This window comes from Typopeltis vanoorti, chromosome 4 (assembly GCF_054136105.1).
Source record: "Typopeltis vanoorti isolate ZY-2024b chromosome 4, IOZ_Tvanoo_1.0, whole genome shotgun sequence".
Lineage (NCBI taxonomy): Eukaryota > Metazoa > Arthropoda > Arachnida > Uropygi > Thelyphonidae > Typopeltis > Typopeltis vanoorti.
In genome coordinates this window covers 47,697,462-47,719,556 of record NC_143552.1, presented here as the reverse complement: position 1 = coordinate 47,719,556, position 22,095 = coordinate 47,697,462, and the positions used below count along the sequence as shown (strand labels likewise).

The 22,095-nt window shown below is 36.5% G+C and overlaps 1 protein-coding gene across 1 annotated transcript in view; it reads right to left on the bottom strand.

Moving 5' to 3' along the window:
- LOC150107283 (transcription factor COE2-like) overlaps positions 1–22,095 on the bottom strand; it is a 142,585-nt gene that overhangs the window by 52,772 nt on the left and 67,718 nt on the right. The window contains exons 5-11 of the mRNA XM_090391773.1: positions 21,585–21,658; positions 19,527–19,595; positions 17,907–17,988; positions 16,143–16,257; positions 11,552–11,559; positions 7,882–8,007; positions 4,387–4,513 (exon numbers count right to left, since the gene is read on the bottom strand). Of these exons, the coding sequence (XP_090247899.1) occupies positions 4,387–4,513; positions 7,882–8,007; positions 11,552–11,559; positions 16,143–16,257; positions 17,907–17,988; positions 19,527–19,595; positions 21,585–21,658 (601 nt within the window). The remainder of the gene's footprint in view (positions 1–4,386; positions 4,514–7,881; positions 8,008–11,551; positions 11,560–16,142; positions 16,258–17,906; positions 17,989–19,526; positions 19,596–21,584; positions 21,659–22,095) is intronic.

The following is a 22,095-nucleotide window of genomic DNA, read 5'->3' as shown; positions in this document are numbered from 1 at the left end:
ACTTAAAAACCGGTTTGAACTCTGTCTCATATACTGCTAGTTTGGTGTTTTCGCTAATTTCTCTCTTATTCCATATAAATTTATTAAGTTTATATATACATGTATTAAAATTAATATTCAAATTAAAATTAAAATAAATATATTCAGTTTATAATACCCACCATACCAGCTTTAGTTATTCTGTTGTCTATTTTCCAGATTTAACTTGCCATCTTCACTAAAAACTGTGCCTAAATATCTGAAATATTTTACTTGTTCTGTAGGCTCTCCATTCAGAATGCAGTTGATGCATTCAGCATTTCTGTCTCTTTTCATATTTTAGTTCATTTTATTTCTGATTTTCATTTCACATTTGTTACAGCTGTTATTCAATTTAGTTAGAGAATCCTGGAGACATGTACTAGATATGTTTAGGAATACAACATCATCTGCATAAAGCAAAGAACTAAATTTGACATCTCCAATTTTAATATCAGACCCACTTTCTTTCATAATGTGAACTATATAGATTATGAATAAGAGATGGTTTGTAAAATCAAGGATTCAAACTATCTTCTCAGATTTCCTTCAATTCTAACTGCTGACTTACAACTTAAATATATGCTGCTGTGCATTGCTCTGTATAATGTTCCATTTATCCCATATAATTGTAGTGTTTTGAAAAGCTTTTCTCTGGGCACCTTGTCATATGCCTTTTCTAGATCTATAAAATTATATATTTGGTTTAATCCTTCATCCAAGTGTAAGCAAACAAAGTTTGTGCCTGAAGTAATTGCAGGACTGGGGCAACTCGGGGCAAAGGTGGTATAACTTCTCATCACTTGCCTTAGTATCCCATAATGAAAAGCACATCTCCTTGTGGAGATGTATAATGCTATGCATTAAGGGAAAGGTCACTACCCAGACCAGTTTCCCTGTATTAAGTGCGAGGTTACCTCTTCAAAAACTCGTGAGATCCCCCAGATTACCCAACAATGAGTGACCCGAAGGATCAAAACTCAGAGTTGTTCCCCTCAGTAACAGGCCCACCCTGTCACTGAGAAGCACTCTCAGCATTTGTCTCTACCCAGTGGCAGGCTCACCCCACCACCGAACAGAGCTATTCATATTTCACCTGAGGGGTAACAGCAACAGCTGTGCCTCAGTTAACTTCATGGGCTACAGCATTGCCATCCATTACCCCTCTACCTGGATAACAGCAACAGCCGAGCCTCAGTTAGAACTTCACTGGCTACAGTATTGCTATCCATCACACAAGTTTCCAACTGGTTTTAACCCTTTTGGGTCTTGTCAGTGGGAGCCAGACCCAGAGGTGGTGATACTAAGATGGAAGTAATGGAGAAGTCATATTTCCATATACCAGTTGCCTGGTATATGGAAATGCTTCAGGACTGAGGCAACTTGTTTGCTTACACTTGGATAAAGGATTAAACGAAATATATAATTGGTAGCATAGCCAAGTGAAAAAAATTCCATCATCTTATCTCTAATCCAGAGAATTTTAATAATAAGGTGTGACACCTTTTGGCAACTGGTATATGGAAATATGACTTCTCCATTACTTCCACCTTAGTATCACCACCTCTGGCTCCCACTGATGAGACCACAATAAAGATCGAAATCGGTCTGGGTAGGTTCCCTTAATGCATAGCATTATACATGTCTGCAAGGAGATGTGCTTTGCATTATGGGAGATACTAAGGCAAGTGATCAGAACTTACTCCACCTTTACCATGAGTTGCCCCAGTCCTGAAAATACTTCAGGCGCAAAGTTTGTTTGCTTACACTTGGATAAAGGATTAAACCAAATATATAATTAGTAGCATAGCCAAGTGAAAACACTTCCATAGATCTACAAAACTTAAATATACAGACCCTTATCATATTCCCATGATTTCTCAACTATTTGTCGTAAAGTGAATCTGATCTTGACAGCTGCTATTCGGCCTGAACCCAGCTTGTTCTTTTCCAAGTTTCTCTTCAACAATATTTCTCAACCTTTTTTCAAGTAAACTTGCATAAATCTTACCTGGAACACTAAGTAGAGAAATTCCTCTGTAATTCTCACATACAGCTTTATTTCCTTTTTTATAGGTGGATACTATGAAAGCTCAACTCCAATTATCATAATTTGACCTTCTGACCAGGCTTTCTGAATTATCAGTGTTAGTCACTGCAAAATCTTTATACCTCCATACTTGAGTATTTCTGGTTGAATATCATCTACTGCAGTTGCCTTTCTGTATTTTAAGTTTTTGATGGCTTATTTCTGATTTATGTTCACTCTACTTTAATTCATTCCTCAACCTTGTAAATCTTCCATTAACAATAATGCTCAACCTTGTTTATTTTCATATCTTTTGCAATATCATCACTTATTCATTGATTTTCTCTTCTGCCTCTCTGATTTCCTTAACTTTCATTACAACATTATATTCTCGTTGATTTCCAATCTAGGCACTAATTGTTATAAAGCTTTCTGCTATCATGCCACATTCACTCAACCCTCTCTTCCATCTTGTTTGCTTACAAACATATTTGTTAACTTGCAGTGCATTATTTTCTGCTTTATTCTTGTAACATGATATCAGGACTGGCCTTCTCTATAAAAGGGCCCAGGTGCAAGAAACCTTTCTTTTGGGGGGCCCTAAAATAATTTTCGAAGGTAAAAATTAAAGGATTCAAAATGAACGTATTGTAAAACCTCTTACCTGCAAATGATTTTGGCACAGGAAAACAAAAAAAAAACACATTAGAAATATAATACGTTTCCGCAAATGTGTACCGACTGTGCCCACTCGATCGTGGAGCCCGGGTGCATTGCACCCACTGCACCCCCGAGATGACCAGCCCTGCATGATATGCTTGCACTTTCATCGCTTTTTGTTACTTCTTCACTCTGATCCTTTTTGTGCACCCTTTTACACACACACACACGCGCTCTGATACAATGGAAAACTTAAACCTGCTTTAAGTTGTACAGGAAAAGTAAACGTGTATGTTTAAAACTTAAATCTTTTTTTTTGTTTTGTTTTTTAATTTCGTGTGGGATTCTCCCCATTCCTCGACTGTCCCTTAGGACAGGTTGAGCCCTTTAAGTGAGGGAGTAAGTATGTATTTTCTGACTGTAGATCCGTGTGTGTGTGTGTTCACGAGCCATTCACTGTTCTGAGGGACGAAAAACACGAGTTTCCAGGTGAAAAAACCTCTACCTTCGTATGAGACTGGCTAACTCACCTTAAGTCGAAAGAGCCCAGATAAAGGTTCCTCACGTCATGGACGAAAATCGAACCCAGGTCTTTCCGACCAAAGGGCTTCATCTATACCAACCGAGCTGCAGAGGCTCTTATCATATTTAGGTAAGCTAAATATGATAAGGTTTTCCATTTCGGCAGTAAGACTGTCTCGTTTACATATAACTGTACTATTAACTAGGGTAGCAGTTTTCATTTCAACAGGAACTTATTATTTTTTTAACAACAGTAATGCAAGGTGAGTTTATCCTGACCTATCTCTGCGTACGGATACACCACCCTCACCAGTGGCGCACTCAGGATTTAATCTTGGAGGGGGCCGAGCGCTCAGGATTTAACCTTTGGGGGGGCCGAGTTGAGTAGACGTTTTGCGAATACACACTACACATCGCATACGACCTATAACTGAGCATTTGCAGTGATCGCTAATTCATAAGTAGCACACAACATAAATAAAAAAAACGAATTTTAATTTGGAAAAGATTTTTGGAAATTTTTCTAGTGTTTTTTTCCTTTTCTTTGGGGGGTGCCCGGACCCCTTCCCCCCCCCCCTCTGACCCTCACTAAATGTAATAATTTTAATCTTAGAATGTAATGTAATAGGTTTATACATCTTCTTTTCACTAGAGCACTAGTATCCTTACTTAGAATTTCAACTTCCATTGTTAACAACAATAAAATAAAATACAGTAGTTATAAACAGTTTATAATTCACAGCGAAACTCGGAGCTGTAGCGAATAACGTCATGCATCAGTTGATTCACAGCAGCGTCATGTCGCTATAACCGTCGTAAAGCGAAGTGCCATAAAGCATGGTATTACAATAATTTCAACTCCAGTTTCTTAGTTTGGTATAAGATTCTGTAATAACTTATTGCACATAACAAGGGAGAGAGGAAAATAAGACATTACATTTGAGAAGCATCTAACAAGGCTGTAAGATGATTAAATTTATTCCAAAAAAACAAATCTGGTTGAGGTATATTTATTATACAAAAAAGAGTGAGTGAGAATCTTTTAAAACTACTTTCAGTTAACTTTCGATACAGTTCTGTTAACTATAAATTAATTAAGTGATACAAGTAAGCATGTAATTACTGTATAATTTGGTAATATAAAATTTATTACTTACTGACATAGGTGAATCTTCCAGGTGAATCTCTGCAGTACTGCCTAGACTTACATGTGAGAGTAACATCCACAGTCCCTGGAACTGTGCGTGGTGGTGTTTGGACTCTCATTGCATTTGGTGTAATTATCTGATGGATTAAAATATGATATTCTTTTAAAGAATGTTTAAAATTTTTGCAGAGTGATAATGATTAGTAATCAGTCATTACATTAAAATATTATCCAGCAGTAGTATTAACAATAAGAAGTGTATTCTATAAATGGAATATGTAGAGCTTTTAAAAGTCCTCGAATGCTTTTATTTCAAAAAAAAAAAAAAAAAAAAAAAACGTGGAGCTCTAGCGCTTACTTTTGGAAAATGGTAGGCAGCTGGTGACCACCCTTTACTTTGCCTAGTTGAGTTCATGGCTACCAGCGATTCGAACCGATGCTATAACTAACCACTACTTTTTTTTGGCTAATTTCCCTTCATATTCATGTATTAATTCAAATGACGTGTATTTCGTGATTCTGTAATCTCTTTCAATATTTACTTCGCTATTTTAAAAGACAAATTATGTCTAATTGACCACCCTCACGGCCGTCTCCAGATTAGATCGCGCCCTGAGGCAAACAATTAAATATCGCCCTTGGTGGATTATAAGACAAAAATATAAGAAAATTGCTATTTTGTTTTTATTGCAAGAGAAACATTAATGCAAAACGATTACATAATAATATTAATTAAATGTTTGCTCTATGAGGATTTTGCACAATAAAACTGTTTATAAGCTCTTCTAAATTTAAATTATAAGTTATGTCCGCCTCTATCGATATAGTTGCTAAACCAACCAATCTATCTTGGGTCATTGCTGTTCGCAAATAATTTTTAATCAGTTGAAGCTTGGAAAAACTTCTTTCCGCATTTGCTACGCTAACAGGAATTGTTAGCGTAGCGACGGCGCCTACCGCAATATGGCTGAACGAGCACCCTTATTAAGCCGCGCCGTGAGGAAGGCTGCCTCCATGCTACACCCTGTCGACGGTACTGACCACACTCGTAGTCTTCAGACTTTAAAAGTTCTGTGGTCCATTTTCTCTGAGTTATGGGATTAAAAATCCAAGTTTGTGAGAGGAGAAAGAGATCAACTAACTCATGAACCAGTTGAAAATTGCTAAAACGTTTATGTACTCAGAACTAGAATTAAAACTACAACAGTTAAATTCTAGTTGTTGGTCTAGCATATTACTGTTATATACAGAAAATAATTCTCTGAATATAGTCAAAGTTTTGATCAGTTTTTCTGAATCGAAAAGTTAAAAACCCGAGTAATTTCATCTCATAGTACAATCTTGTATTGCAAAATATAGTTACTATTACTAGTAAACTGTTTGGTATAATAGGCTCTAAAGTGTAATCTGACCCAAACTGATTTTGAGAAGAAAATTTTAGTACAGTTGAGTATTAATAAATTATTTGGTATAATAGGCTCTGAAGTAGCAAGCCAAATTGTGTAATCTGACCCAAACTGATTTTGAGAAGAAAATTTTAGTACAGTTGAGTATTAATAAATTATTTGGTATAATAGGCTCTGAAGTAGCAAGCCAAATTGTGTAATCCGACCAGGATTAAATTTGGGGAGAAAATATTAGTCAGTTCCCCCATTCCAAAATCTTAAAGATATGAAGACTTGACAGATAAAACAGAAGAATAACTGTAATAATCATAATAACCTTCTGATTGCTATAGCTGTATTGACAACAGAAGAATAAAAATGCAGTGTACAAGGCATGTTAAAAAAAAAAACGAACTTTGTTATAAAGACTTTATTGCTCATTTTACAACATTTTAAGCACTGTCCTCTTCAAAGTAGTTCCCCCCCCCCCCTCTGCTGGCGATACACCGTTCCCAACGTTTCTTCCATTGTTGGAATGCACTTTCTGTGATGGCGTGCAGTTCTCTTAATGCATTTTCCTGAATCTCCTCTATAGTTTGGAAACGACGTCCTTTCGAAGTGGTTTTAAGTTTGGAAAACAGGAAAAAGTCTGGTGGGGCTAAATCAGGAGGATAGGGTGAATGGGGCACAACGAATGTCTGATTGTCGTGGTGCAGCATCCAAATCTGGTTTTTCCCACAATTCAGGCCTCTTCCTGCACACAGCATTCCTCAAACGCGCCTAAACTTCCTGGTGCAACTCTTTGTTTACCATCTGACCACGTGGTACAAATTCATAATGGACAATGCCTTTCCAATCAAAAAAACACAACCATCACCTTGATCTTTGACTGACTCATCCGTGCTTTTTTGGTCGAGGAGACCCTTTCCCCACCCACTGCGACGATTGCATCTTGGTTTCAACATCATAGCCATAAACCCACGTCTCAGTTTTTACCAAGTTTGCAGCAAAATTTCACACACACACACACACACACACACACACACGTTTATTCTTCAAGCTCTTTCATTGTCACTAATCCGACAAACAGCTTGTGCACGTACTCACTTCAGCGGATGTAACTCGAGGACTAATGTTCATAGCAGAACGGGACAAATGGCAGTTTGTTGTCAAAACCTGCGGCTAAGTGTGTGTACTCAGTAGCCGCAGCGCGCTCTCTGTGCCGGTTGGCGGGCTATTTAAATAGTTCGGTCTTTTTTTGAACATGCCTCGTATTTCTGTTCATTAATAATACCAACTGACAGTGGCGCACTCAGGATTTAATCTTGGAGGGGGCCGAGCGCTCAGGATTTAACCTTTGGGGGGGCCGAGTTGAGTAGACGTTTTGCGAATACACACTACACATCGCATACGACCTATAACTGAGCATCTGCAGTGATCGCTAATTCATAAGTAGCACACAACATAAATAATAAAAAAAAATGAATTTTAATTAGGAAAAGATTTATGGAAATTTTTTTAGTGTTTTTTCCTTTTCTTTGGGGAGGGGTGCCCGGACCCCTTGCGCTCCCCCTCTGGGTGCGCCACTGCCAACTGACAAGATAATTTGTATCATTCATGTTTCATGTGAAACATGAATGTTTTAAAGAAAATACAGTATTAAAGAAAATGAAAGAACCCATAATTAAACAATGAATAATATTCTCAAATACAGTGATCTACTAATTGTTCTGGTCACAGTGGACAATGGATGTCCTAATCAGTTAACTGAAGGTTTGGCTATTATAAGGTTATATAATTAGAGATCACTGTATTGTGAACTGAGTAGTCTCATTACTTGGTATTATGGTAATTTAATAGAATCTGCTTTAAATTTTAAGCTTACATGTAATATACAGGACCGATGAGAGGGGAGGGGAGGGGGGAGTTCGGCACCGGTGAAAACTCCCACTTCAGAGCAAGCACAGACAATCTAATGATCGTACTGCTGAGAAAGACAAAAGTATAGACAGCATAGTTGGGCCCTGAGCCCCTTTTGAACCACTAGGTCCTGGTAATTTATATTGCCTTTCCCTACTCTCATCGACCCTGATAATGTATATATAAAAACTGCCACTCACCTCCCCGCAGCCCATCACTGTTCCAAATACTGGCTTTAGGCCTTCAAAAAAGTTTTGTCCAACAATAATTACGTATTCTCCCCCTGTGGCCCATCCTTCTGCAGGATGAATTGACTGGATGACAGGCTCTGTTTTTATTAAAAGGAAACAGCGTGAGATGATCATCCAAAATGATTCAAATGGATGTTTTTTAGATAGATATCGAAAAAGATTTAATTGCACGGGAAACATTCATTATACTCGGGGCTTGAAAAATAATGTGCTGGCTTATTGAAGTAAGCCAAATAGTTCATTAGTCAGATGTAAGCCTGGGTGTGTCCACGGGCGTCTAATATATCATAGTCACGTGTTTAATCTCGGATTTGATAAATTTAACTTTTTGTTAATGCTGTGGTTAATTTTTACCCAATATAACTACCAGTGTTGAAATTAATATGTTAACAACTACTTATATATTAGCATGTTTACCAGTCTAATAAGAAAAACGTCATGCATTTTTATAAGTGATACAAGACCATTTATTTAGAAAGTATTTTACCTTGGCTATAATAAATGTTAAAGATGCCAAGATATTTTAAACATGGTTTTAATCTAATTTCCCAAGTAAGCAAACAGACAAACAAGTCAAGCTTGCATCTGCACGTATTGCGAGTCTAGCTGACCCTCAAAGTACTGCAAGTCAAGGCAACTTATAGTAAAGGTAGAATAAGCTTGGATCACTATTCTTAATATTTACCCTTAATGCACAGCCCATCTCCTTGAGGAGATGTATGATGCTATGTATTAAAGGCAAGGGGCCACTACCCAGACCGGTTTCGACCTTATGAAGTAAAGCCGTCTCTAAAAATTCGGACGATCCCTAGGCCACTCAGTGATGGCCTTCCACCACCACCACCACCGAGCAGAACCGCTCATATTCCAAAGAAAAGCATTCACCGATAAAGCCCCTCACCGGGCCGTGCCGGAAAACACTTTCCCTGGAAACTCAAATTGCTCCCTTCAGGCAAAACCTTAAGAGAGCGAACTCATATTAGCAATCTCACCGGTTTCGAGGTTTATTGTCTTTTTTTTTTTATTCTCGTTTATTGAGGTGTATTTAAGTAAAGACCTCTCTAAAAATTAGGACGATCCCTAGACCACTCCATAGTGGCCGAAAGACCGTCCAAGTCAGCGTTGTTCCACTCAGTGACAGGCTCACCCCGTCACCGAGAAGAACTTCTCAGCGTTGACTCTACCCAGTGGCAGGCTCACCCCACTACAGCCAGAGCCATAATCTCAGCGGTGACCCTACTCAGAGACAGGCAAAAACCTATCCCCAAGCAGAGCCTCTCAAAGCCAGCCCCTACCAGTTCCGACCCCTAACGAGGTCTCATCAGTGGGAGAATCTAGAAATACCAAGATTTTAGTAATAGAGAGCTTATTAGTATTTTACCAGAACAAGTTACCATAAGGTGTTTTAACCGTATTAAATAAAAATCTCAGAATGAGATATAAATGTAAAAAGTATTTTACCTTGGGTATAATAAATGTTAAAGATGCCAAGTTATTTTAAACCTGGTTTTACACCATTTCCCAAGTAAGCAAACAGACAAATAAGTGAAGTTTGCACCTGCACGTATTGCAAGACTTGCAATACGCGCAGGCGCAAACTTCACTTATTTGTCTGTTTGCTTACTTGGGAAATGGAGTAAAACCATGTTTAAAATAACTTGGCATCTTTAACAAGACCATTTATTATTTTATTAATATATTTTTTGTTGCTACGTTTTCGCTTCTGGTACTTATATCTTGAATCACTGTTATGGGAAGAAAACCAGTTTATTCTCTGCCATTATAAATAAACGTTGAAAACATTCAGTATCATAACCCCCCCCCCCCCAAAATGTAATTAATTGCAATTTATTACAATTACAATTAATTGTAATTAAAAGTAATTAAAGTGATGCGTGCGTATCTCATGACTACGAAATCAGCAATAATCGACAAACCGCATTTATAATGGCCAGCATTTCCCAAACGTTCGATAAGGTAAACATGCAAAAAACTATTTCTGTTTCATTTGGTAAGTAAAACTGACGATTAAGCTGAAACTTCTCTTCTGATTTTTTTTATTCGTCACAAGAAGTAGCCGACTCATTTTTCAAGCCCTGATTATACTAATAGGTTAACTTAAATGTTAGTAACACGCCAATTATCAGTAAACAACTAACACTGTATTGATTAATATTGCTCACTTCTAGAGAACATATAGCAACTAAGAAAAGAAAAATGGATTGTTATAAGTGCTTTTATATAATACTATACCTAAGATCATCTTTGTATAATTATAATACCACAGCTCTATGTTCCCAACTGTGGGAACATTAAGCTGTGATTTATAATTTTAATTTAAAGTATCAGAATACATAAACGTACTTACATCATTTTGCAGATTTATTAGCAGTCGAGTAGTATAAAGGCACAAATTAAACAAATTTACATTGTTTTTTATGACAGCCATTTCCGCTATTATATAGCGGAAATGGAGTAAACGGGTTTATTAACAAACAAAGGTATGTTTATTTACACATGATGATATATACATCCACAACTATTGATGGAATCTTGGTCGAATAAAGCATTAACGACAGTAGATTAAGTGTTCGAAATCGGCACCTTGTCTTTCGAGATAGGTTTCGTACCGCATGCGAAGGTTCTCTGTCATCTTGGAGAACAAGGGTTGGGACATCTGCTGGACATATCGTATAATTTTATCCCTTAGTTCATCAAGGTTTGAAGGCGGGTCATGGTAGAATACCCATTCCTTCAACATATCCCAAACGAAGGCATCATGTGACGCGAGATCAGGGGAACGTGAAGGGTACGGGAATTCTGTGAACCTCGAAATGAGCTTTCCGGGGAAGTTCTGATGAATAGGCTCTAGAACCACGTGATATGTGACAGGTTGCTCCGTCCTGTTGAAATACCTGTGCACGAAATGGAATGTTTTTCGCACTACATGCAAATCCTGGATGAACGGAACCAACACGTTCTCGATGTAGCGTTCGCTATTCAAGGTCACGGTTACACCACCCTCTTCAATGAGGTACGGCCCAATTATACTGTGGCCTTCTCGGTGTGAAGAGGTTTCTCTTGGACAAATTCAGGTCTCCAGAAACCAAGAAACCTGTAGGTTCGTCTGTTTACATGACTGCTTAGATGGAAATGCAACGACGGAATCGTAGATATTCACCAGCACGCGTGCACAGTGTTCCCGGCCTGCAGCGTAATCCGTTGCTGTTAAACACTGATTCACCTGAATGACGTGCGAAAAGGCACCTAGCTCCTAAAGGATGCTTTGTAGTGACCGCTTCGATATCCCAAGTTTTACCTCTGTTCGGCGTTGACTGCAACAGTTGTTGCAGCACACGCCTGTGATTCTCATTTGTGTTAACAGAAAAGGGCATTCAGGGCAGTCTCCCTGAATGCCCTTTGCATTGTGGCGGAACAATCCCGGTACTTCGGAAACTCTCAATTAGGGCAATGATAACACTATTGCTTGGGGTACGCTTACGGAAACGACGAACAAACTACTCACTACCATTCGTTGGCTTGGACCATTTGCTCTACCAACTCCGTATGAACAAAAATAATGCTCAACAGTAAACATCTTTTCTTCTAGCGTCAACACTGTTGCTACTGCTAAATGTAATGACCTAAACTCTACTCGTGCTCTTCTGAGACATGCTGTTCGACTGCAGCATGCACACCAAGTGTACTGCAGGGGGGGGGGGTCGAAGTTTAGTATTTTTTTTCTTTTTTTTTTTTTGTGCCATACTGTTCTATTTAACAGGAACTAATTAAGGGCACTAGGCGAAATATGCCTATATGCGGAATTCATTAATGGTTACTATTACAAAGGACAGCTTTAAAAAGAATTAATGGTGAGGCAGCTCCATCTGATAAGCAATTGTTTATACCTATCAAATGGGTATTTTCAATGGGAGAATAAAAAAATCCTTACACCTATTGTCTGAAACCGGCTAACTCAAATTCCCCTGAAAAAATAAAATCAATGTTTGATCAATTTATTATTACGTTTAATCTTTCCAACCAAAGAGTTTTTGACAGTCATAACTCGTATGAAGAACATAGGGTTAAGAAACATTTAAGAATCCAGTTTACCCCAAAATAAAACTGATCTGCAATCCTGTCTCCATCTCTAATTCTGATGTCAGTAATAACCATCTAGTTCTGCTCATTGGCCTTTAAAAGCTCTTTATAGCTGTATGCATATAAGAGGAGCCCAACTTGCTTTTTAATTTGATTATTTTATTTATTTATTATTATTTTATTTATTTATTTTGCTTTGGTGGGGTCGAGCCCAGGTTATTCGGTAACTATCATCAAAAATCACGCAATAAATCCTAAATCAAATACTGAAGGGACTACCAGCTTAAAATTTGTGAATTAAAATTAATTCGAGTTTATGAAATTATTATATATACACTTTCCTTTTATTGACATTTATCCTGTGACTTGCAAAGTTGTTTATAACCAGGCTATTTTCGAACAAGTAAGAAAATACCTGTAGATATTCATAAAATTGTGTGTTTCATTACATTATTGTATTGTAATACTCGCTCGTTATTCCTATGATTGTACTGTAGACAATTTAGATGCTTCACGACTGAGCTACTTGTATATAGAGGTAAAAAACTTTCAATATCTATCTCTGATTCAGAGTACAGTATTTTGATAATAAGATGTTACACCTTTTCACTATTTATATATGGGAAATAGATGAGTTTTTTATTACATTAACCTTGGTATCCCTTCTGGGATACCAAGGTTAATGTAATGATCTGGCTCCCGCTGATGGTAGCTTGCTTCCAGGGAAGTAGAGAGGTTCTGCTCAGTAGTTGATATAAGTTGCATACAATGTAGTTTGAAATTATCCTGAGTGGTATTTCAGTTGTTGATATTCATTCCAAATTTATGATTTATAATATACAAAAATGAATTTATCATAAGTTAAAGCAAAGGTTTATGAAGCATCGTCCATTTTTGACTTGTGTATACACATCATTTTGTTCTGCCTAATTTTGCCACTACAAATTATGCAGTTAAAACCAAATTTCATTAAATGCCATCCAGTGCAAAATTATATCAATTGTTCAAATATTCTGCCAATAATTAATCTGATTGAAACCAAAACAAACATAAATTCCAGTGATAAACGTAAACATAATTTCACCTAAATTCTAGATATTATTACATTCAGGGTAGTAGTATTGTTTTATATATAAAAAACAATAAAATCCGGACTTTTTTTTTTTACTCTATCCAAACTCTTTCCTTACTTGGTACAATTAAACCGAAACATGATTGCCTAAAGTATCGAAGAATCTTTGGTATAACTGCAGTGTGAAGAAATCCATTCAGTTTTATGTGAAAAACATCAGATATGGCAGAACTAGAGCCAGAGCACTATCTAGTCACGTTCTTAATTCTGCTCACCCTAACGATGATTCTATCATTCATCCAGTGATCTGGAACAAATCAGAAAACATTTTAGATGTCATAATGAGCTTGAGAGAAGAATTGTGGAATCAATAGAAACTGCCTTCTCAATCTGGCTCCATCGTAATACTAACCTTAGCTTAACCTATCTGATTGTCAATCTTCAGCCATCTAACTCTGGCATATACGAGATCATGCCCACCGCGTGAATGTGGCCAACAATACTATGGCATTCAGAATGCTTTCGAATCACACTAATACGTTTGCAACTTAATTTATAGCTGTTGTTCTCTTGTGTGTATATTTTTTTGTATTTCTCTTTTCATGTTATGCACCCGATAAAGACGAAACTAGTTGTGCGTTGAAATAATAGTTTTCTTCTATTTTAGTATCTCTCGGCTTCCACTCTTTAATTTCTTCGATTAATAAACGTATATCATCATCTCATCATATCCCCTCATCCATCCATCCATCTTAGGACTGGTCGAGTCCCCCCCCCCCCCACCAAGAGGGCTCGCAGCTAATTAATGCAGCCGGTTCGTCACATCTTGCTGCATCCCCTGAGGGCATGCAGCAAGGTGTGTGTGTGTTCACGGGGCTGGTTTGCCTGTTCTCGGGGACGAAAAACCTCTACCTCCGTATATATATATATATATAAATAACTTGAAGGTAGATATTCAGTTGTTTGCTGATAATTCAAAGTTGGGTAGCGGAATTATTAATCAAGCTGATGTAGAGCTTGCAGAATGATTTAAATAAGCTGGCAGTATGGGCAAAAGATAATGGATGTCAGTTCGATGTGGAAAAGCGTCAAGTTATTATTTTGGTATTAAAAGCTTACAAGCTGTGCACCACCAGATTGATGAGGTTAGAAACGCGGGGGCGTTGGTGAATGCAGAGTTGAGGTTCAGAGGTCCAAGATAGCTCATAGGATTACTTGGTTATTGAAGAACACACTAACGTACAGAGATAAAGATGTTATTTATTCCTCTTTAGAAAGCGTTGACACATCCACATCGGTACTCAGGTCTGGTCACCTGGATTCCTTGGTGATGAGGAATGGTAGAAAAGATTCAGAAGTTGGTGAGTGGTGTAAGGAATGCTCCCTACATTGATAGATTGAAAGTTTTGGGTTACAGAAGTTGGTTGATAGGTAGAGAAGAGGGAATATGATAGAATCATTTAAGTTACTAAAAGGTTTTTATAAGATTGATGCAGGAGATATATTTTAGCAGTGGGATAGTGGTGGAAGAACAAGAGGTCATACCTGGAAATTAAGTAAGAGTGTTGTTAACATGGGTGTGAGGACTAGAATTTTTGCTTGGAGAGTGGTGAATGAATGGAAGGCGTTGCCTGAATCAGTTATGAGTGCTTCATCTTTCAGTGAGTTCAAGAAGAGGTATAATGATATTGTGTGGATAGTTGGGGTCTCCCGCGATGAGTCAGTAGACTATCATCCATGTGATGCCTGTATAATAATAATAAAATAATAATATATAATTTTTTCCTGTGTGTAAATGGTACGATTGTAACAAAAATGGAGGTGGCTTAGCTAACATTTATACAGATTTCAATACAGAATTTCCATCCAGCCACTGCTGTTCTGGAATATCTTGCACATAAGATCTGCAAAAAACCGATGTAATAGAAACATCAAAACATATCTGAAAGTAACGACCTGATAAGCTAGTTACTTCATGTTACACTTTTTTTCCCCCAAAGCAGTGGAGTTAATCTAACTGTGGGCAGTTGGTCAGTTTCTTCCCCACCTTCAACCTTTTAAATTGACAGCAACAGAATTCATTGTAGTAGGGATTTCTACCTTATAAATAAAATATTTAATATTCAGGGTATGTGATCAAGTCGAGTACAAAGACCTAAATTGACTCTCCAATATTGCTAGCTGATCACTACATTTGACTGGTTTATTCTCAAACTTAATAACTGATGTTGAAATCTCAAATGAATTGTAATAGAGTGGAATGTAGCAAAAATGAATGCGTTTCAGTTTGCCACATTCCTCTTTCTCATTTAACAAAACCTGCATGGTATATGAATAAACTTCAAAAATACCTGTCTCCATTTCCTTAAATGATGCTCTTCAAATTTTGTATTGAATTCCCCTTTCTTTCTCATTCAAAGTTCTTAACAGTTTTTTTTTTTTACATTTTTTTTTATCAGGCGGGAAACTGGACGTTGATTTTTTAAATAATTATTGTTTAAAATACAGGCACTGGTATTTTCCTCCTTGAATTATATGAAATGCTGTATGAAATGTAGAAAATTTCTCACCGCAAATGTAACTGTTTTGTACAAATTCCCAAATGGAATTTGGGAGTTTGTACTAACCTTCCTTCCTCTATTATAGCGTTTTAGTACATTGCATATTATAAAAATGACACCTTTTCAGTATTAATAAAATTTTCTCCTTTGCTCAGAATACTAAGGCAATATAGGTTCAAAAAGTTTCGTTTGTGTATGCTTACTAATAAAAACGATTTGTACACTGTCAGTTAAGTTTCTTCCCATGTAACAGGTGAAGTGAGTTATTAATGCTTACACTTTTATTTTTTCATCTTACCAAGCATGAAAGTGCAACTTGAACTGCTTATGTTAGAAATATGAAATTAAAACATTTAATCTGCTAGGTATTTCAGACTAATATTTAAAACATGATAACGAAAAAGTACAGCAAAATTGTCAAGATATATGTTTAACTGTACAATGTCTTTTTACAAGAATATATTTTTTCCTCCTACCTTTACTTGGTTCTGGTTTGGACTTTCTACCATGCTTAGAGTTATTGTGCACAAACATCTTATTTGAATAAGCTAATACTGGTCCACTGGTATTTGATGTTGTAGAAATTGCCACCTATTTGGAATGCGTTATTTAGTCAGTTTCTCAAGTGATAAAATCGATATGTTGAAATTATATTATTATTATTATTATTATTATTATTACATTAATTCTCCTGGAGTCAAAGACTCGTCAAGGGAGAGAGGTTTATATCATTAACAATTACGTGCATTATATAAGAAATATACATATATTACATTTCAGTGTGAAAGATGTATACATATATTACAAAAGTTCACAGATTTACGGAAAATCTCTCTTACCTGCAACATATCTATTATTTCGAAGCTCATTCGCACTCTTAGCATTCACAACATATTCAGGCACTGCATTCTGCTCACCCAGCACTTGCATAATGACTTGCTGTAGATATACAATATGGTATATAGGCAAATAAAGATAAATGGTGTTTCGTTTATTCTTTCTCTTCAACAGAGAGCATAAACTATGTAGACTCTAGGAGGAACATGTGGGAAATTTTCTCCAGGCACCAAATTACAAAAGTGCATATTTACAAAAATTAATTTGTAAACACACACACACACACACACAACCGACACAAAATAAAATTATACTTAGTAGACTAGGGTTCTAGCTGTGAAGAGGGCTTTATGGGCGCTGGTAGGAAGCCTGAGTTGTAACTTAAGATGCCTAAAACTCCATGCAGATGTCTCTGTGACTAAAACGAAATTTTGGAAGTATTTTGACTATTGCTTAATTCATTCCTTGTGCTGTTTATATTTTCATTTCATCAAATGTCATACATGATTAAACAAGAATTATTCATGGACGGAACATTAATATTATAACTTTTAATGAATTGAATACACAAGATTATAGCATCCTAACTTAAATCCTCCCAACCATAGTGATTTTGCATTATTTAAATATTCTGCGATGACATACTAATGTACTGCCCCTCCCCCCAATTCAAACGAATATCCCTTAATTGTATTCGAACATTGAGCACTCATCTTTACCAGAGTAATAAAAGTGGGAAATTATTCTAATGTAAAAATTACCTCGCATTTGTCACAAACGAAATTTAGTGTAGAGAGAGAGAGAGAAATGGAAAAAAAAATAATTTTGATTAATCAACATTATGTTGATATTATCTTATTCTACATTTGATTTTGGAATTTCATATTGTAGTAAGCGACAGGTAACAGTTATAATCAGTGCCGTAGAAGAAAAATCGAGGCTCTCTCTGCAAAGAGTACACCATTTGGGACGCGCGGGGGAGGGGGGATTCGTCCTGATTCTTCCTTTCTAAAGTGTTTATTCAAAATATGATCATGGGACGGAATCTTCCTCAGGTCCGAGTTAATGATTCGACCTCAGGAAGGGACACAGGTTTATATTAATTTTCAAAGTTTGGATGTTTTAAAATTAAAGAAGCATAACAGCTCTTTAGTGTATAAAGAAGCTTATACACATTTCGTGTTATTTATTCTTTTGCTCAATGCCAACATGCATAACAATTTTAGGAATGGAAACAAATTTATTGTGGCGACATTTGTACAACACTTTTAATCATATGATTTCCAAACTTTGAATCTCCTCATCTTTAATGAATGAGCTTCATATGTCCGAAAAATCCATTAAAATAAAATTTTAAAAAAATCCATTATTTATTTCTTTTTTTGATATTCTTTAAGTCTTACCAGGAATCTCCTCATATCTTTCGGATTTCCGGCATTCTTAAGGCAGTTCTGATTGCACTTCAGGAAGAATTTCAAGAATCTCCTGAAAAAAAAAAAAAAAATGAAACTCTGCTTGATATAAAAATGTAGAATGAAATATACTTTACACACACACACGTTCTTAATTCACTTTTTATATCCTGTTCCTTTTTCCTTTCCCCCTATTGGGAAGGTCAAAACTGATCTCCCCAATGAGTCTCCATGAAACTGTCAAGGGCAGTCGAAATTATATGCACGAACATAAAATTTATTTACGTTTACCAAACTTAAGGAACATATTACTACCGCTTACCTCGTGTTACTTTATGCGAGCCAGGTCTTGAGGCAAGGGTTTTTTCTCCCAGAGGCGTGGCCTAAGTCCTGGATCCTGCTCATCTGAATGCCCACGCTCCAATTGATAAAAACTTAGAAGTCTGACAAGTAAATCCTACCTCAAAATGATACTATCTGTCCCTTAAACTGTAAGGCCAAGTATATGGTTTCATGGAGCCCAGGGCTTATTGGTAGGCCACGGGTATTGCAGTCTACATTAAATGCATTTTTATCTATTACAGTGGCGGCTTGTACATAAGCACCGCGACACTGCAGCACCCCCAAGGAAAAAATTAAATTTTGTTTGTGTTTATAAATAATAACAATACTTACAACATTATATAAATGCAATACCACATGTTAAAGGTTACAGCTTATGTTTTGACATTGATTGAATAGTTAATAATTAGAATTGTTCGATTAACGCTTTAGATTACGAAACAAATGCACTAGATCTAACGCAGTGTCGGAATTATCACATTCAGCCAATTGCAACTAGACTCTCCGATATTCGTCTGCGCTTCTCATTGCACGTTACAAGTGATTCCGACACTTCTCGTTTGGGCAGTGTATCGTATGCTTGCGCGCGTTATTTCTGTGAGATACGAAACATTTATTATTGGTGTTTGTTCGTGGTGAGGGTGAAATAATTTTAACAAAGCCATTTTTTAATATGTAAATTTATTATTAATTGGTTACTGCTTAGGAAAAAGATAATTTTCCTGAATTTGCGGATGCAAATTCCGCATCCTTGCTTCAGACGAGCTTTGCATCCAGATCGTTTCAGATGAAAGGTCAATGCCACGTTGTCCTTACAACTAAGCTACAGGGCACGCCATTTATGTAAGATGTGTGGTTGGGTGTTGAATGATATGAGGACTAAGTAAGTTCGGTGTTGCAGAAGACTAAGTAGCATTTTCCAGTAAAATATTCACCATACCATTACTTTATAACCACCGCCACTGTTATATATATGAAATTGGCTGAAAATCTGGTGATGATACTATTCGATCATAGGGGCAATTGAAAGCAAGGTTTTTCTGAATAAGGCTTCTTTGTTGTCCTCCAAGTTAGCCGAAAGTATTTTCCCGTCAAGAACTGCGTTCTGTTTCCCCCATGAACTTCCCCTTAATATATCGCTACCAGCTCTCTCGCACTGAGTGTCTTCTCGCAACACGGCGATTGAGAACTGCTAGTCAGGCCAAATCAAAGTTACTACTGAATTCCATAAACTAATGAAACGAATACGATATATACATTTCAACTTACCTATCATGGATTGTAGGATCGGACGGTGTCTCATTTTTATTCCCACAGCTCTTCTTGTCACAGCAACGACTGTTAAAGTAAATGAAAAGATGCTTAATAAGTATATAAAACTTAAAAATTATTAGATTTTCTTCCAAAACATTCTTTTGTAGCTTGAGAATTCAGTTTCAACAGATATAAGAAGCAGTGAAACACAGGTCTTGAGGAGAAGACAGAGAACTATGGTATCGTAATCTTTTGGGAACCAATAGTTTTCTTTCGAAGAGAAATGTACCGAAATCGTATACTACCAATAACCCAGCATGCCTTGTGTAGTTTTTACACTTAACCATTCAGAACTATGCATTTCAAAAGTATCATTAAGAAATATATACGAAAGAAGACGTCTTTATTTTTTAATATATAAATTATAGCAAAATTATAATAAGGTCAATGATTTTTAACTGTAAAATATCTTTAGGCGGAAGATGATTTTCTTCGGTTGGTGTGAGCTCGCCATTCCTGTTTTTGGAGGCTTGAAGTCGCCTGCAAAATACATATTTGATCTCTAGAATAGGTCCTTAAGATTATCTAAATCTTAGCTGAATGTTGTTGTTTTTTTCCCCTAGGTTTAAAACTTTTTTTTTTTTTGTGTGTGTGTGTGTGTGTGTGTGTAACTGTCGGTGTGTGTTTGTGTGTGTGTGGGGGGGATATGGAGTACCACTTCCTAGTTCTTCATTGTGGCTTTGATTCACCATTAGTTGATTATCTTTATCTCACGTGTACCGAATTTGTTCAAATATATGTCCAGATATATACGTTTATTTTCTTCTGTTCGTAGAGTAGTTACAGACCCACCTCATTCCTTATACTCCCATGCTAGCTTTGAAACTTTTCTAAATTTTTCTGTGTGATGTTAATTCGTAATTTATTCGATATTTTATTTACGTTAAATTGTTTCTGATACCCCGTTATTAATTTCACCGTTCTCAAATTTTTCACTGAAAAACACGGATTCGGTAGTTTGTGATAATAATCGTAGTCGTGGTCGCTAATGGAACCTTTTTTATATGTGTATTAGTTTTATTATTTACTAGCTTTAGTAAATAAAGTAAGCCTAAAAATTGAGTGAAAATATGCTGCTCAATCTGTTAAGTTCTATAGTCAGCAGTTCTCAAGTAGTTTTGGTCTCATAACCCCTGTATACTCTTAAAATTTGAGGGCCCCAAAGAGATCTATCGATATTTACCGCAATTAGAAATTGAAACTGAGAAATTTTGGAAGTTTTCTTTCTGAGAAGTTAAGATATTTATTTATTAATTCATTTAAAAATAACAATAATAAACCCATTACATATTAACATAATATTTTAATGAAAAATAACTGTATTTTCCAAAATAAATAAATAAAAGAGTGGCATTGTTTTACATATTTGCAAATCTCTTTGATGTCCGTCCGGCTTAATAGAAGACAGCTGGGTTTCTCTCTTTCTGCATTCAATTTGCTGTGATATGTTGTTTTGGTTGAAGTATATGAAGAAAACTCCACTGTGCACTCGCGAGAGAATGAGAATGAAAAAGGCAAATAACGTCATAGTATTACTATAAAAATAGTTTTTACCTCTCGGATCCCCTAAAAGGGTCTCGGCAACCCCCAAGATATCTGCGAAGCACTTTGAGAAATGCTGGCCTATAGCATTCGTACGAAACCTCTTAACGCAAAATTCTTAAGGCGATGGATACTGTTTTTCAGTTCATAAATTTGGATCCTATTGAGGGAGCTGCTGATGGATGGCTGGGCTTGAAGGCAGCAGTTTTACTTTTGGTACTTATTGTTTTCAAGAACTAGAAACAGTTCCATCTACCACAGGGATTAACACTGCCAGCATAATTAAGTTTGCAGTCTCGTGTATCATAGACATTTTAAGCAGGCGTGAGTATTCCTGAATTAAGTATTTCATTAATTATTTTTCTCGTTCGAAGCAAGGTGTCATTACTAAACAACAGGATCTCAAGATCTATATAAAGTTTCCTGATTTCAGTCTTAGGTAAAAGTTATAGTAATATAAACTGTACTTACCTACACATGACTTCGTGCGTTAAGAGTACTCTCCTCATTTCAGGATTCTTGTCTTGCCCTTCGTATCGCACAACCTATTTAAAAGAAAAACTGTTATTTTTGTCTTATGAAATTTCTCTTTGATCCTTTGATAACCATTATGCAAAATAAAAGAAAGTTATAATCTCAGGGACCAGCGCAATCTGACAATCAAATAAGTAAACTTTTATTTTCGAGAACAGAATGAAAAGTAAAATGAGAAAATATTGACAATTTATGACACGTGCTCATTTCTGTCGCCCCTTCCTTCCATTGTCAGTGCTGACGTTTGATCTTCAGCTAGCACGCCGTTAATTTTGCAGGGATTAGCGATACTGCGTTACCTAGGTAACGCCACTGTGCCCTGATTTCGTTACGAAGTAGAATCAAAAGACAGAAGATTTATGGAAGGACGTGTAGTTCCCAGCAGTCTCACAGCGACAGGGTTGTCACCCCAAGCACTACATTATCTATGGCCGCTTTAAAACTGTCA